At 37.9% G+C, this 18708-nt stretch overlaps 1 protein-coding gene across 2 annotated transcripts in view; it reads left to right on the forward strand.

Moving 5' to 3' along the window:
* chm (CHM Rab escort protein) overlaps positions 1 to 18708 on the forward strand; it is a 109550-nt gene that overhangs the window by 80768 nt on the left and 10074 nt on the right. For both annotated transcript variants that reach the window (XM_026941031.3, XM_053240377.1), the window contains exons 13-14: positions 1885 to 1995; positions 14333 to 14490. In XM_026941031.3, coding sequence (XP_026796832.1) covers positions 1885 to 1995; positions 14333 to 14490 — 269 coding nt within the window. The remainder of the gene's footprint in view (positions 1 to 1884; positions 1996 to 14332; positions 14491 to 18708) is intronic.

Raw genomic sequence — 18708 nt, forward strand, 5'->3', positions numbered from 1 at the left:
ACAGCTGGTTATATTATTTATGAGTCCCATACTCTCGTTAAACCTCAAATAGTGGAACTGCTCGTTTTCCTGTCTTTTTAGGCTAGTGGTGCTGGATGATTACATCGTTTATCACAATATTTTAAAATGGTAAATTGCAAGCAAGGAAAATCTGTATTGCACAGGCTTATTTCCAAGAAATTAGCGCTTTTGCTGTTCTTGCTCAGTCCATCTCTCTTGCTTGCCTTCCTGATGACTATGTCATTAACTCCTTTGTTATGTCTTTTACGCTGATATTATTTTGCTATCAATCATTGCACCAGAGGATGAGCAGGTGAAGAATGATCACCAGACTTTGTCTTGATGGGGAAAATGAGGGCGTGTAATTAGCAGAACACTGCTTTCCAGGAAGTGACGAGTGGGCAGAAGGATTATAAAGCTCCCAATTTTACAGGTTCAAAGAGAGAGATCAGAAATTCACTGTTTACTCTTTGGTGCAACATACACAATCAGTGAAATCATGAGCATGATGGAAACGATGATGCTTTCTGACAGAAAGACTATTAGAATATTTCTAGTTTCATCACTGTACTGCACTGTTTTGACTGTGTTAATGGGGATCAGTATATGTAAAGTTTCACAGGTGTTATCTGACCAAGAATAACACCTTGATTTTAAACCATTAATTTTTTTAATGGTTCAGATCAGTTTGAGGCAAAAATCTTGAAAGGCATTTCAATTCAATTCAATTTTATTAATTTATTGCTTTTAACAATGAACATTGTCACAAAGCAGCTTTACGGATTTCTGAATGAGCAAGCCAGAGGCGATGGTGGCAAGGAAAAACTCTCTGAGACAACATGAGGAAGAAACGTTAAGAGGAACCAGACTCAAAACGGAACCCATCCTTTTCTGTGTGACACTGGATAATGAGACTATAAATCATTACTCTTCTACAATTGTATACTGTAGAGTCAAACAGGAGTGTGTGGGTCATTTTTTATTTCAGTAGATTTTTAGCTTTAAGTTTCCAGGTGAGGTTATCCACTGTATAGTGAATGAGACTTAGTTTTAAGGGAGCATAGTTTTAAGGGAGTGCAATTATTAGGCTGTCCAAGTGGGAACATCCACAATCATCTTTAGAGCATTCGTGTGGTACATTCCGCAGCAATCTTACAGCAAATTTTAGGCTATCCATGCAGGGCCATCCTCAGCAGCAGCCATCATCAGTATCAGCGAGGATTTGTGTATAGTCACATTTATGCTTACCATATGTTACCAATGGTAAACCCACTGTATTTATGGTATTTACTATGGTGAAGTCTTCAATCAAGAGTCTTCTAGATCTGGATACATATAAAAAGCACTGTAATTCCTATACATTATTTAATTATTTCAACACCAATATACTGTAGCAGACAGCTAAAATAACAATACATTTGTCAGTGTCCAAATATTTATGGGCCTGACTATAGACCACATGCACACACAGTTTGTGATTCCCCCACAGTAATTGTTCTCTTTAATCCATATATGCAAAGATATGTTCTTTGAGACACACACATGCAGTATTCTACTACAAAACAGCAAACAAGAAATAAGAAAGTACCATTAGAATAGTGCCTGCATCCTTGGCATTGTCCGTGATGTATCCATGTATCCACTACTAACTACATTAAAATCTTTGAGACATGTATTATGATGGTGAAGATGATAATTATTATTATTAGTGTTATTATTACTTGAGACAAGTTATTGTCATGCAGGACTGACACTAAATTATTTAATATTTAAATTATTGGGATATTTGTATCTGTGTTTTTTAATTATAAAAATAAGTATAAATAAGTAATATAAATAAAATGAAGGTTACATAATTAGCCTAACTGTAGGCTGTTTTAACAGATTTGGTCCACCTGACCTGCTCATCATCAGGCTCAGCTCGTGAAGATCTGGCGTCTGTTGTTTCCAGGCTGTTTCATGTACCCAGTAGCTGCACAGGGGAATCTGTACAAGGTGAGATTGTCATCTTCACCATATCTTGCATCCTTCACTACAGTTAACTCCAGAATTATTGGGACCCTTGCAAAAACATTTTAGAAACTACTTAAATCTCCTCAAACAGAAGGTTTACAGAAGTTGGACGTGCAAGCACTCCCACGCACACTGAGGAGGATGGTGAGGGAAGCACAGAAGCACACAAAGAAGTTTTGGAATTGTACATTTTGGTTCAAGAATTGAACAAACAATTAACTATTAAAATAATAAAATTAATTATTAATGGAAGTGTCCATAGTTTCATAAAGGAAGTCATTTCTGAGGGCAACCCACAAAATGTGGTACCTGAACTTCACAAAGCACTATTGGAACTACAACTGAAGCTGTGTGTTGTGGTCAGATGAGATTACAATAATTGTTTTCACCATGTACACTATTGCAAGTTTAGCAAAATATTGGGAATGACATACAAGTTAAAACACCCACTGTAAAATACGGTTGTGAATCATTAATGCTTTGGGGATTTTTTGGAGCTAGTGATCCAGTGGCTCCTGTAAAGATTGATTGCATTATGAATCCCAGGATATTGTAGGAGAGCCAGAAATTGTAACATTTTTGTGGTTTGAGTTAAATTACACAAAGATGAGTTAAATTACAGACTTCATCATTCATAAACATTCTGCATGTTTGCTTCTTTTATCAAGTGCGAGTTTATCCATACATGGAATGGAGTACCAATGTTTATTAGATCCTCAACCTCTGTGAACATGTTTAAAACCCGTCTTAAGACGTATCTTGATACTTTTAATGAGGCCTTTGTGTCGAACAGATGTAAGCTATTTGTGGTGTTTTACGTATTTTTAATTTTCTTTTATTTCTTTGTTTATATGATATTATTTTTTGTAATTTTACAGCACTTTGGTACACTCTCTGTTTTTTAAAATGCTTTATGAATACATTGTAAATTGAATACAGTATATTGCCAAAGGTTTGTGAACACCTGACCATCACACCCATAGTGCTTGCTCAGCATCCCATTCTAAATTTAGTCCCCCTTTATGTAATAATAACCTCTTCTGGCAAAGCTTTCCACTGAATTTTAGAAGATGGTTGTGGCAAGTCGTGCCCATTGTGCCACAAGAGCATTAGTGAAGTCAGGCACTGACTGACTTGCACTGAATGCTGACTGCGCATGTTGAGTGCGCAGTCAGCATTCAGTTCATCCCAAAAGTGTTCAGTGAAGTTGAGGTTAGGGCTCTATACAGGGCACCAAAATTCTTCCACACCAACCTTGACAGACCATTTCTTTATATACTTCACTTTGTGCACAGGGGCATTGTCATGCTGAAATATGTTTGGGCGCCTTAGTTCCTTACTTCAAAAAGGGAAGTCTTAATTCTGCAGAATACAAAGATATCCTATACAATTGTGTGCTTGCAACTTTGTGACAACACTTTGGGGAAGGGGAGCATATGGTTTTTCTAGCAGGTGTCCTTTTTACCCAACACACAAATGCCTTTGTGCCATACATCCTGCCATCCTGTCTTTATACAGGCCTGCCTCAAAGGAGATCATCTGTTTCTTCTCTGTCAAAAAGGAAGATCTCTTGTTGTGGTGACAGTCATTGAGTCTTTATAATAATGGCAACAACCATTATGGAGATGAGTGTTGGTTAGCAATGACTGTTTTCCATTATGCACTGTCAGGCATTTTAAATTGGAGCACCCTCACATATGACTTCAGTTGTTGTTGTTGTTGTTGTTCTTTTGGCTGCTCCCGTTAGGGGTCGCCACAGCGGATCATTGGTCCGCATATTTGATTTGGCACAGTTTTTATGCCAGATGCCCTTCCTGACGCAACCCTCCCTGATTTTATCCGGGCCTTGGTCTGGCACTGACAGTGCACTGTCTTGTACTGGGGTTGGTTCCCTGGCCAGGAATTGAACTCGGGCTGTGGCGGTGAGACCATGTTTTGTAAAGAACAATAGGTATTATTAAATTTTTCCATTACTGTAGCATACTGTGGTAGGTTAATTTTCCTAGCAGCATTGTTTTGAATTACCAATTTACTGTACAATTGTAATGCAATAGCCTAAATCCTGATCAAAAATAACTGCTATTGAGTATAAAACTTTAATCATATCAGGGTGACAAAATCGCAGTGTTCCGTCATAGGCAGACCCAGTATAATAGTATATTAACACAGTATTTGCTAGACAACTGCGCTGTAAAATCCGATTAGTTAACCTTACTTGAAAAAGGCATGCAAACCGGTTGCACTTAAAATAATAAGTACAGTAGAACAGGGTATTGTGTGTTCTAGTAACTGATGCTTACAAAGTAAAATATACTTATATCCAAGTTACTGTAACTAAGAGAAACCAGTACAAAGTACTTGGCAATTTGCTTAATGTGTACTATTGGGTAAGTATAGACTACTCAGAAGTACCAGTTCAGTATACTAACTTGCATGATGTAAACTTTACTGTTGTGTGTATTCCAAATAACACAATTATGTAAGTTAGGCTAACTGAAGTAAAATTTCCTGAAACTGAGATTTTCTAGTTTTATTTACTTTAAGAGCAGTCAGATTTATTTCATAAAAGCATGCAAACTGCACTAAAATGTATCCCTTTTAATGCAACAGTAAATAAAGGCCTTGTTTTAGCTACAAATAATAACATTCAGTAAAACATTAAATTTGGTACTAAATAATTAGACATGTAGTGAAGGTCTACTTTGTAAGGAATATCTATATATAAAACATGAAAAAATGCCTGGAATGTGGCCAATAACAAAAGCGAAAACAAAAACTTTTGTTTCAAAGAAGTGCTGTAATTACTTAGCAGACAATAGCAACTGACACTAGTGTCATACACATAAACAACATAATGCCAAATCATTAATAGCCATAACCATCACTCAGTCAATCAGATGCACTTTTCGTGATGTTTTTAACCGAACCATTTGTCACCTTTCACCTGCAGTTGCGAAGTGTTGTGTGTGCAGCAGGATTGCAAGAACAATTATTATAGTTATAAGAACAGTTATAGTGGAATAGTCTGAGCATAAGGTATTTAAAAACCTCTATGTAACTGCAGCGAGTGTTTTTTGCTATTAACACAATAATAGCAAAAACAAAAAAAATAACCATTTCAAAGAAGTGCCATAATGACTTAACAATGGCAACAAAAGCAACCGGCAATACTACTACTCTTCAACTAACTCTTCAATAATTGCACTAACTCAACAGGAAATCTTTTAGAGTTTGGAGTCTTGGGGGGGAGTTTGTTCTCTCCCAGCCTAAGCATCACTCTCTGGATGAAGTTTAACATGTTTCTCATGGCCCTTGGGTATTCAAAGTGGAGAGCATAAGACAGGCCAAACAAAAGGCAAAGTGCTTGTGGTAGGTTTGTGAGATTTTCCATCACAATACCTCCTTCCAGAATGATGGCAGTTGATAGAGGGTTTAAGTGGGTTTAAGTCTTGTTCATTAATTTTTCATTAATTTCACTGTTTCTTTTTGTTTGACGAATGTGTTACTTTTTACGTTTACAATATGAACAAGAAAGTGTACATGAAAAGAGTTTCATCTAAATGTTTTCTTTTTTTCAGTGGAGAGAAGTCATCTCCAAATCTAGTACACAGTTTATCAGGAGCAAAGGACCTAGTGTTTTAACAGTACTGCAAGTTGCCAGTTCTTAAAATACAGTATTTATGCTCGTTCAACAAAAAATGACATTACGAACCCTTTAGAAGACTTACGCCTGAATCAATCTGCTGCACAATTTCAGCTAATTTTTCTCCAACACTTCCTTTCTTAGACTTGAAGATATTGACAAAGAGTGGTGTGAAGCGGTCCAATGCATCAAAAAAGTCATTTTCTAGATTTGTGGTGGCAATCCTGTTGAACTCTGCATATACCTGCAATGCACAGCAAAAACACAAAAAACATGTGACTAGACTGGCATTTATTATGGGTGTAAACAAAAAAGCATATAAGTGTCAGTTCTTACTTGTCTCTCTGAAAAAAGGGCAGGCCACCGCTCCGTCAGGCTTTTCACTGGAGGTTCGGCCTCCACAATCTCCCGTCTCCGCAGTGGGAAGGTCTGATCCATCTTTGAATCAATAACAGTTCCACTGGGGTTCTGTTTTTTCATTTCTTCAACCAGGAGCTTTCTTTCAGTCTCTAGTCCATCTTCATTCTGCCCTTCAGGTAGGTTAGGTAAGTAATTCACCTCATACCTTTTTGGTCTTTTAAGGCCTTTTGATGCCATTTACAGGGCGCACTTTATCCCTGTGTTTATTGCAACCTCTGCACATCCAGCTTTTCTCAGTTTAGTGTGATAGTTTCCCATTTTGTACATCAAGCTGTTCTTCTAGCCAGAGCACCCATCTGGTGAGCCTGGTTCCCTCAGACAGGGATGTTTTGTTATGATTGCTAATGCCACAGAATGGCATCGTTCTTCATTTGCATCAAATTTGTAGATCTCCTCAGCAAGTTTCTCCAAAATACCATGCTTCATGTCTCTTGGTACATTCAGTTAAGTACGGTCTCGTAAAAACAGAAGATTTGCCTGTCTCAGTCTGAATTCCACATCAACTGGGAAATTTGGAATGTCAAAAAATTCTGGCCATCGCTCTTGTCTTGTTGATGAGCTTGCTGTCAACAGAATCTCTGTATCATCTGAGGAGACTTCAGATAGACTGGGGGTGGAGGTAGGTATCAGTGTCAGTGTCACCAATGGTATGACCTTGACAGTAGCTTTTGTAGGTGGCAAATCTTGTACATCGTCAAGGTTGCAGAGGGAATTATCAAAGTCAGGATCTTCATACATGAGAGAAAAGTCATCCTTGAGCTTGCATTTTTCTTTAACTATTATCTTAATTTCTTCAACTGTTTCTGGTTTCCCATCTAGTGAGGTATATTCTGTTCATTTACAAAAATTCTTAGTTTATAGCTTCCCATGGTCCTAGAGAGAGCAGACATAACTTTAGTGCCAATTTCACATGCAATCATTCAGCATAATATATAACGCTTCAGTATCACATACACATTGCCCTTTATTCGATAGGAGGATAAGGGGAAAGGATCATTTAGATCAGAAAAATGAATGACTGTGAGAGACCCTGCCCCACTGAAGCACAACTCATAAGCACGTAAGTGTTCAACATACCATGAAGTCAAAAGCCTACAGACCAACAGGATTTCTGTATTAATAACAACAATATGTACTATTTGCTGGAGCTCTGGGAGACCTGAACAGGTTCCAACTGAAATGATCATATCTGCACTGTTTTTTACACCATCAACACAAGCAGAAGATGCACCCAACACCGTACTTTGTTTGGCATTATGCTGACGTAGGAAGTTCTGAACATTTTCAGGGAAAGATGTAATCATAACTGACCTCACTTTATCAATTTCCAAAGGAGGCTTGAAGAATGATGATGAATCCAAATGGAAGGCCATCATTTTCTGGTGTCTTACAGCTAAGGTTTGTTGTAAATTCTTAAAATTGCGGGTGTCATGCACAACCTTTTTAAAAAACAAGACTGTGCTTCCCTTCAAAACGCATTGTCCACACATCTACTAATGGGCCGCAAGTGTGTGAAAAACTCTGCAGGGCTCCATGTATTCACATAACTGGCAATGGAATGCAGCTGTGGATTTACTTCTTTGCCTGTCTGATCGAGGATGCCAAACAGATAAATGCACTTTTGTGCATTAAAAGATTTGAATGTGCACAAGCAACCACTATGAAGACATGGTATCGGCCGTTGCCATGTAAAACCTCCATGTTTCAGGCGACAGTGTTTCAACAACTGTCCTCTTTTATCTGTGGAAAAATGCACTGCTTACAGGTCCACTGCATCTGCAATAGGTTACTTGAAGAGGAAATTTTTAGTGTATATTTAATATGTATAATATCCTCCAAACTTTTGGCTACTGGCATTAACACCACGTTAGCCTAGCGCTAGCTTATCAACCGCATTAGCAATGATAGTTTAGTAATAGTTTAGTACATTTCTAAGAGAAAAAACTCACCAAGACGGTTGGAAGGTCATCAGCTACTCAATGTGTTCAGTGGTCGTATCGTCCACTCTTACAGTCACTCCCCACCCCACCCGGTTATGACCGTTTTATTAATTTCTGAGTGGTCTTTCTCTTCTCCCTCTCTCGGAAGAGTACCGGGACAGCCACCAAGACATGTCTCAACTTGTGCAGTGTTTGTTAGCTAAGTTAATATGAAACAAATGATAGCTAGCGCTACAACAGAAGTAGAATGATCAAATTCACACACAATTATTATTTGTTTGATAACTTACCTCACTGTTCTTTACATGAAAAGATCCTCAAATTGCAGGCAAATATGTCGGCACGGTGTCTGGGCGCGAGACGGTCCACTGGCTTCTACTGCACATGCGCAGATCTGTTTGCTTTTAGCGTACGTTAGAAAATACCCACTCTTAGCACGTGACCGCAACTTAAGCCCTGTTGTGATAGTAACCTAAGCCCTATTAGGTTGACTCAGAATAAAATTAGTGCGTGATCGTGCCTTAAGCCATTTAAACTTCACTCAGAATAAAAAGTAAAATGTACTTTTTTACCATGCAATTACATGTTACTTTATAAAAACTATTAAGTAGTACATGTTAGTACTGGTAACTTATCTATGCAAGTCATGACAGCTATTAGATTTTACAGTGTGTGCATTTCTGCTCATTTATAACTAATCTGACTAATCCCCACTTTTGAAACATGTGTGTTGGAGGTGCTTATATATTCATACACTGTTTCTCAGAACAAATATTGACACAGATCTTGACGAAGAATCACTATATAAGAGGAGTAGTTAGGAAGAATAGATCAAAGAGGGCAACAGACCCTCATTCATTTTTTGTTGTGTGTGGATATGTACATGCAGAGTGAGCTTTTATATTAAGCTCTTAAGTGCTGATAAGTGAAATGAAAAAAAAAAGAAAAGAAAAAAAAAGGCTGGTAGAACCACCCAAAATTTATGATACACTGGGATTACACTATGGCTTCAAAGTATTTCATATATAACACCGACATATTGATGTATCATATAATGAATCTGTCTACTGGTATTTGTACTTGTACCTGATTCAGTTCAGGGTAGCATTACACCACCTGGCATGCATTATTTTAATAGGCCTGTGAACCTTTCACTTTTGAAAATATTTTGAAACGGATTACTTTTGTTTGTGCTTGTTTGTGTTCATGATGCCTGAGTAGCCATGTGTTATGCCTAGCAGATACTGTGTTGAATGCTAAAATGACATTTCTCACATCTGTGTGCATATAAAATTGTTCACTGTGCATCATATTTTGATGTGCTCACTTTGAGTGGAAAAACTGAAAACAAGTTTTAGCCATAGAGTTACCACCTTTACCAAAGTAAGCAAATCACCAGCCCAATCCGGCCAAGAAAAGAAATATGCATCATAACCTTGTGACATTTGTGTAATGACCATGCTGACATTTTAGACGGGCACGTTTTTTTCTCTGAACTTTTTCTTCCCTACACTTAATTTTTTTCCTTTGGTGGGGAAGAGCTCAGGTACTTCAAGGGTAACAATACTGACTGACAGCTTTACACTTTCAACAATATACATACACCACACACATATGTACCCACACACACTCTTCTTATGTTTGACCATATAGTGACCCTGGCCTTGGATTCCATTAAACTGCATGGAAACGGAAAGGCAACTACACTGGCTCCTAGATGAATAACAAGAGTGTATTAGGATTTTCTGAAGAAAATTGAGAAACTTTTTGGAAAAAGACATAGAGGTGTGTAAAGGTACATTTTAGCTGATATTGTATATAAATTAATAGCGTTTCTGCAGCACCTTCAAGGGCGACACTTTAAGGTTCCCGTAACTAACATCATTGAATATATTAGTTAACATGAGCAAACCATCAGTAAATGATTACTTTATTAATACACCAGACTGAATAAGGCAAACAAATCAACACTTGCATAAAACCATGTTCATGCCATTAATGAGTAAAATTAAGGCTACAATGACCAATATGGCAAAATTCAAAGACATACATGTTTAAATATAGTTAACAAGCTAGCTATTGCTAGAAAGCCCAAGTTACATGTACTGCTTTATAGGTAAGTAGCTAACATAAGTTAGCTAGCTTGTTGCATCCAAATGAATTGAAACAAACATTACAAAAGTCATATTACTTGGTCTTGATTAAAACATCAGTAATACAAGCATACGAGTGACTATGAAGTAAATGTGGGAAATACAATTGCTGAAATGCAAGTCTGGTGACACAGTTGCAGTAGTATTGAAAAGGAGCCTTTACTGTGATCTTGGATGCCTTGGTTGACAACAGAAGTTACCATTTGAGTCACACATTGCCTGACTCACAATTCAACTCGAAATCTAGTCTGAGAACTGGTGAAAGGGTGAAATATATCTGTATGCCACTGTACGTGGGTGCAGTGCCAAAGTATGGGAAACACTGGATTAATTGACATGGACGCTCAATTATCTCAATGTTGATTAAAAAAAAACATAGATTTTGTTATTTCAATTCAATTTTATTTATAGCGCTTTTAACAATGGACATTGTCACAAAGCAGCTTTACAGAAATAAATGGATTCACAAAAAATACATTGTAAATATGTGAATTTATCTGTAATGAGCAAGCGACAGTGGCAAGGAAAAACTCCCTGAGACAATATGAGGAAGAAACTTTGAGAGGAACCAGGCTCAAAAGGGAACCCATCCTCATCTGGGTGCAATGGATAGTGCAATTATAAAAAAATCCCTTCTATAATTGTGCACTATATGGACAAATAGTGCAATTGTGCAACCAGTAAATTCATCACAGTTTTCGCAAGTAGTCCGGTTGGTTAAAATCTATCCACCGTCCACTGATGGAGTCGTGAGTACGAAGGTGCTCGTGGCAACTGCAGCTCCAAAGCCACTACAGCAATCGCAGTCCCAAGCCATTACAGTACAGCTCCCCATATATGATCCCCAAGCCATCTCCACAGCCCCCAGGTGACACCATCCCCAGCAATCCAAACGGTTCTTCAGGCAGTCCATATGGGGCCACGCCCAGCAGTAGTGAGCGAACTCAACCGATGAGAACTCCAACCAGAAGTAGGGCATCAGGATGGGTCAGGCAGGTCTCGGGAGCAGAAGGGGTCAGGATCACTGGCATCTCAGAAGTAGCATGTGTAGCTCGAGAGAGAGATGGAAAGAGAGAGAGAGATTGTTAGGTAAGCTTTTGTCTTCTAATGGTTAAGGGCAATGTACTTTGCGTGCGGAGTGCAAGCAGGGACTCCGGCAAGACTAAAAGGGAGAGCCAGAAGCTAACACAGAAGCTAATGAGGGCACCCTGGGACATAAGGCAGCCATCCTCTCCACCGTCGACAAACCTGAGTGAACGCGTGAGAGTTGTTCACCACAACACTCTATGCCTGTGAAACCCTCCAGACCTGCCCCTGTACCTATTCACAAAAGGCTTGACTAAACAAATATGTTTTCAGCCTAGACTTAAACACTGAGACTGTGTCTGAGCCCCGAACACTAATTGGAAGGCTGTTCCATAACTGTTGGGCTTTGTAAGAGAAAGCTCTACCCCCAGCTGTAGCCCGAACTATTCGAGGTACCAACAAATAGCCTGCACCTCTAGATCTAAGTAGGCTTGGCGGATCATAAAAGACCGAAAGTTCGCTCAGGTACCGTGGCGCGAGACCATTTATTCCTTTATAGGTCTATAGTTATATTTTATAATTAATACAAAATTTGATTGGGAGCCAATGCAGTGTGGATAAGGTAGGGGTTATGTGGTCATATCTTCTGATTCTAGTAAGGACTCTCGCTGCTGCATTCTGGACTAACTGGAGCTTGTTTATGCATCTACTGGAACATCCAGACAGTAAGGCATTACAATAATCCAAGAAGCATGAACTAATTTTTCTGCATTGTGTAGTGACAATATATTTCTTATTTTAGCAATATTTCTGAGATGAAAGAAAGCAATCCTAGTGATATCTACATGAGCTTCAAAAGAAAGACTAGAGTCAATAATCACACAAAGGTCTTTTACTGCTGCACATGATGAAACAGAAAGGCCATCCAGAGTTATTATGTAATCAGAAAGCTTACTTCTAACTGTATGTGGTCCTAGTAAAAGTATTTCTGTCTTGTCAGAATTAAGTAATAGAAAGTTAATAAACATCCAGTTTCTAATGTCGTTTACACATTCCTCAACTTTATTAAGCTGGTGTCTGTCATCTGGCTTTGCTGAAACATACAACTGTGTGTCATCAGCGTAACAGTGGAAGCTAATACCACGTTTATGAATAATTTTGCCCAGAGGTAGCATATATAAAGAAAAGAACAGTGGTCCTAAAACAGAGAGTTGTGTAACACCAAACTTTACCTTAGTATGTGTAGAGAAGTCACCATTTACATCTACAGACTGATAACGATCAGTCAAATAAGAACCGAGCCAGGAAACGGCCGTTCCCTTAATGCCTACTACATTTTCCAGTCTATCGAGGAGAATAGCATGATCAATGGTATCAAAAGCTGCACTAAGGTCAAACAGCACAAGCAAGGAGACACAACCCTGATCAGAGGCCAGTAGTAAGTCATTTACCACTTTAACCAGTGCTGTCTCTGTGCTATGATGAGGCCTAAATCCTGACTAATACATTTCATGAATGTTATTCCTATGTAAGTATGAGCATAGCTGCTGTGCTACAACCTTTTCTAGGATCTTGGAAATAAAGGGAAGGTTTGATATTGGTCTATAGTTAGACAGCTGACAGGGGTCAAGGTCAGGTTTTTTAATCAAGGGCTTGATAACTGCTAGTTTGCAAGATTTAGGTACATAGCCAATGCTAAGGGAAGAATTGATTATCTTTAGAAGAGGTTTGATTGTTTCAGGAATTATCTGCTTGAAGAAACAAGTAGGTAAAGGATCTAGTATACAGGTTGATGATTTTGATGATGAAATTAGTTCGTTCTCTTCAAGGGGAGTAAAACATTGTAATTGTTGATCTGATATTATTATATTATCATCTACTGGGTTAGTTATAAAACTGTCTTGTTTTAAATTAATAGTCTGAATTTTTTGCCTGATATTTTAAATTTTACCATTGAAAAAATTAATGAAGTCATCACTGGTATATAATGATTGTGTGTGTTTCTATTGTGGTCTTATTCCTAGTTAATTTTGCTACAGTATTAAATAAGAATCTAGGAATATTTCTGTTATCTTCAATTAGGGTGGAGAGATACATTGATCTAGAGCTGCTATTCCTTCTATGCTATTTGAAATACTACCGATTTAATTTGACACCATTTACGTTCTAGTTTTCGAGTGGTCTGTTTTAAAGTTCATGTGATCGCTATACCAGGGTGCTAGCTTTTTCTCCCTAATTATTTTTCTTTTAAGTGGAGCTACCTTATCTAGTGAGTTGCAGAACATTGATTCTAAGCATTCAGTTGCCTGGTCAAGTTCTTCGGGATCAGACAGTGATCCAATCATGGTTGATTAATCTGGGAGATTACTGATAAAACTCTGTGCAGTTGTTGACGTGAAAGTATGTGTGACACAGTGACGTGGCAAGGTGCATATATTATGATTAATACACATTTTAAATGAGATGAGGTAATGATCTGAGATAGCTTCAGACTGTGGAAATGAGACTATATTTTTTATATTTAATCTGAATGTTAGTATTAAATCAAGAGTGTGACCACCACTCCTATTACATTCTGATTAACCCCTACTGAATCAAGAATGGACACAACTGCTGTTCTTAGAGGGTCATCTGGATTATTTAAGAAGATGACTTGATCTTGTACAGTATATGCTAAAATCCTCCCCATAAGCTCCTGCTTTAAATAATGATGGTGGGATCTTTTTTTTTTCTTTTTTTTTTTTCTTCTTGGTTACATTCTAAAACAGGACTAAGATTGTTGACTGTACAATATTCACTTTATTGCTTTCCCTAGAAATAATACGAGTTTTATCTATGTGCAACATATTGCCTACATCTAATGATTGGAAATACATTAATAAATACTTGATTCAGACTTAAACTCACTCTTAAACATCTCTGGTACTAGACTCTCTAGTAAGAGCTAGAAATATAACTTGCAAGACAAAAATTCAAATTACATGCCCCACATTCTGAGCCCTCCTCATTACTAATTAGCCAAAACTGAATCCTGTAGGAGTGTAGATCTTCAGGAATAGGGTTGGTGAGCACTGTTCTGCACAATTGCCATTCTGTGTCTCTGGTCTCTCAAGTCTTCTTAATTGTAATATGTGCAGGATCTGAGGAGAATGAGAAGCCTGTGGTATTGTGGGTGATGTACTTCAACATGCGGGATACATCTGGCCTTGACCGCAGCAGCTACAGTCTGCCAAGCAACGTCCATGTGTGCACAGGCCCTGATGACAGCTTGGGCAGCGATTACTCCATTAAATTGGTGAGTCTGCAAAGGGTGATGAAACAGCTGGGAGGACATGCTACGATAGGTTGATAAAGTCAAGAAAGAGGCAATAAAACAGCTAGGTGATACCACTTTAATTTGAATTTTAATTATTACGTTATGTTTCCTGTTTTCTTCTTTCCTCCCACACAATATATTATATTGTAGTTAGGGTTCTATTTCACTCCTAGTAACCTCTATTGGCAGTGAGAATTGTCTGGACACTTTCTTTTGCGTCAGCACGTGTATGTTGAGACTTTAAAAAAAATAAAAAATAAAAAATCAAAGTGATGCACGACGCAGTATTTATAATATATATCACTGTCACCCGGCTTCTTTCCTTGTTCTTCTTCTCTTCTCGCACACATCTGTTTAACAAGTTCCTAGCAGCGGGATATCTAGGCCGGGACATGGGATGGCTCTCCCCCAACCTCGTTTACACATGGCATCAAGTATGGTTAGCACAGTCTGCTTTGCTGGACATGTGCAAATCAACCCTGCAAAATCTGCCCTGTGTGCTTGGGTTGCCTGCTGCCAGAGAGTAAGGGAGAGTGCAGGCTTCAGAATTATGAAACTAGCCTGGCCAAATGGGCCAGGCACATAGAGCTTTTAGGCCACCACAGCCCTGTGTTCTAATGCACACAAAGATCCATCAGCATGTTCTGAGGTGCCTAAGTGTCCTGCATTAATCTAGTGGGGTGGGTCCTATCGAGTGCCACCTCCCCACCACCTTCACTACTGAAGGGTGAATCCATTTGAAATCACGGGGGGCCTCCCAACTGACCTTCTCAAATTTACTTAATAATTTCCAGTCTACAGTTTCATATTTGCCAATTTATGGCCTGTTGAAAGTTCTCTTTTAGCAACTAAGTATATGTCTAAAAGAACTCAAACTTTCTAATTTATGAGGTATTAAAAATGGAAAAAAAATTGTAACTATATTTTAAATGCATATTGCCCATGTATGACAAGGTGTACCATAAAAAGAATTATAACACTTGAAATAGCATATTTTAATTAGCAAATGCACAAAATGCATTGTTGTTACCTTGAACCAAACTATATTAATTAAGGTATATGCATGAAATTTTACAATTTCAAATTTGCAAATTTTTGCTATTTATTGGCAATAGTGACATTATTTCCAGAAACTATTAAGCAAATCTGAGATGGTCAGTTAGGAACATTTTTTTTTTAATTTCATGATTTGAGGTGGATTTACCCTAAAGGATCCCACGGAGTATGCCCGTGAAGGTCAGAGGCTGGCGGTGAGGAGATATCAAACCCCCACAAGATTGCTGCTTTTATCCAAGAGTTTTGTTCCTTCTTGGACAGAGATGTGATTTAAAAGTTCCGAACAGAGGGTTTCAATCAGTGTACTTTGTTGTTCAGAAGATGGATGGTAGTTTCTGTCAATTCTAGATTTGAGAGGGATGAACTGATTTCTAAAAGCCTTCCATTTTCCCTTTGTATGCTAAGTAGGAGTGTATCATTATGGCTTATCATTAAATACAAGGCTCTTGATTCGATATGTCTGTGTATTAAACAATATAGTCAACAGTCTGCATAATAAGTAAAGAATAACACACAACAGACCATGCGGGTATACAAAAATAATGCACGCTGGGGGGGTGTGATGCAGCACCAAAACGTCACCAGATCAACATTTATAATTTTTTACTTTGTTAAACAACTTTGAGGGTCGCTGGAGGGAACCAACCCTGCACAAGGCAGTGCACTCCCAGTGCCGGTCCCAAGCCCAGGTAAAATTGGGGAGGGTTGCGTCATGAGGGGTATTCGGCGTAAAAACTGTGCCAAATCAAATATGCAGGCCAATGATCTGCTATGGCGAGCCCTAAAGGAAGCAGCCAAAAGAACAACAACAACAACTTTGTTAAACAACTTTGTTATTAGTTTTAGATTAGTCTTAAATGTACAAGTTCCTGTGTATGAGCTTCTACTGAAGGAACAATAATATATTGAACAAGCACATTAATATTAACCTATCTTTCATGTTCTAGCTGAACTACTGTCTGAGCCATGCTGTTATACAAAAATAATACATACCTTGTGACCAATCAGATTCAAGAATTCAGCCACACTGTGGTATAAAATAAGCTATTCCTCATGAAACGCTGCTTATATAATGTGAGGTACTATAAATATTTAAACTTAATCAAGCCCATACTCCCTCCTCTGAAAAAGTAGCTTTATTTTTATCCTTACATTAGGATAGGCTTCAGGGGTTTGCCACACAACACACTTCTCCTAAGCAGGCTTGTTTTCACAAGCTAGTGTACTTGTGCAGTAACTCAGGAAAACAGATTGCATTAAGCAGGAACTGGAACACAAATCCCACAAATCTTTAGGTCTGGAATATGGGAGCACTTTGGCTTCTCACTAAGGCATGATGCTGAGGTACGATATTACAGTGTAGAAACCTGACAAATAAGAGCACAAAACACCAACACTATTACCACAACCACATTCACACATCTGTGCCGACATTACCATTCTGTGTCAGTCAGTAGAATTAGATGAAATCACCAAGCAACACACACACACAGATCTCTGGTGCATTACGGCTGATCCAATCCAGGCTAAAACAAGAACAAAAGGGATTGGGAAGTTCATAGCTGCACATATGAGACTATTCGGTAGTGGAGAACACAGGATTCAAAAACATGTCTAGGACTACAGACAGCAGTGCGACTTGGACAGTACAATTAGCTAACAGCAGTGAATCTGAAATAAAAAGCCCTGTGCTTCAGACACATTCCCCTGAGAGTCACGCTAGAGAAAGCTTTGTTTTTAACTGAAAGACCTCACAAGAAAGTTTGTCTAAATTTACCTGTAGGTGGCACTATAATTAACAGATTTGTAAAATTGTTCATAACTTTTAAACCACTCAAGATTAACTCAAGATTCTTAATCCTGTTGATTCCCTTGAAGGTGCTGATGATGTGGATATAACAAATTTGTGATTTCTCAAACAGGAAATTTGCCATTTTGAATTATTTTTAGAAAGAGTTTTATGCATCTTCTCCTACAAATTTAGCCCAATCATCACCAAATTTGGCATGCAGCATTGTAACAACAGATCAGTAAAAAGTTGTCTTCTGAGTTTTGATATACGAGATGGCTCGACCATAACGGGCAAATGAATTTGATTGTGAAGTTGCTAAAAAGGAAGTAATGGCATTTAGACCAAACTTGGTAGTCCACTAAATAATCTCCCACAAATTTTGCCCAATCATCACCAAATTTGGCATGCAGCATTGTGGGAGCATTCTGATAAAAAGCCGTTTCTCAGATTTTTTTTATGTACAGGATGGATAATCCATAATGCGTGAATGAATTTGATGGTGGGGCCACCAAGCAGTCTCACCAACTGTGTGATAACCATAAGACCTTCCAAGATGTTTTGCCTAAATTCACCTGTGTGTGTCATTATATTGCATAAAATTGCTAATATCTTTAAAACTGCTCAACATCAAATCAGGATCCTTGTTTGTCTTGATTCCCTTGAAGATGCAGAAGATTTACTGTTGAAGTGAATTGGTTATTTCTTAAACACGAAGTCAGCCAATTTGAATTTTAACAAAAACTGTTTTTTTTTTTTGCTTCTCTTACAAATTTTGTCCCATGAAGAGAGAATCCGGAGACCAACTCGAACCAAAGTTGTTAATAATAATAATAATAATTTTATTATTAGTAGTAAGAGTAGTAGTATACTTCCACATGGGAAGTCTATGGCAGCACATAAAATGCTTTGTACACTTTCATGAAATTTGGCCATTCATAAAAAAAAAAATAAACATAACATAAAAAGTTGTTACTCATATTTTTGATGTATAGGATGGTTCGTCCATAATGCACAAATGAATTTGATGGCAAAGCTGCCAAACAGGAAGTGAAAGCATATCTCAGCAACTGTGTGACATATTTTGACCAAACTTTGTAGATAACTGAAGGACCTGATCCTAAGGGTCTACAAGATGTTTCGTCTAAATTCACCTCTATGTGGTGCTATAATTTGCAAATTTGTAAAAGTGCTCATAACTTTTGAATTGTTCAACAGGAAATCAACATTCTTGTTTCTTTTGAGTCTCTTGAAGGTTCTGAGTGTTGGTGATCTAAGGACTGTGACTTCTCAAATAGGAAGTTGGCCATTTTGAATTATAATTCTATAATTATAATTTATAATGTTATTAT

The sequence above is a fragment of the Pangasianodon hypophthalmus genome, chromosome 15 (assembly GCF_027358585.1).
Source record: "Pangasianodon hypophthalmus isolate fPanHyp1 chromosome 15, fPanHyp1.pri, whole genome shotgun sequence".
NCBI lineage: Eukaryota > Metazoa > Chordata > Actinopteri > Siluriformes > Pangasiidae > Pangasianodon > Pangasianodon hypophthalmus.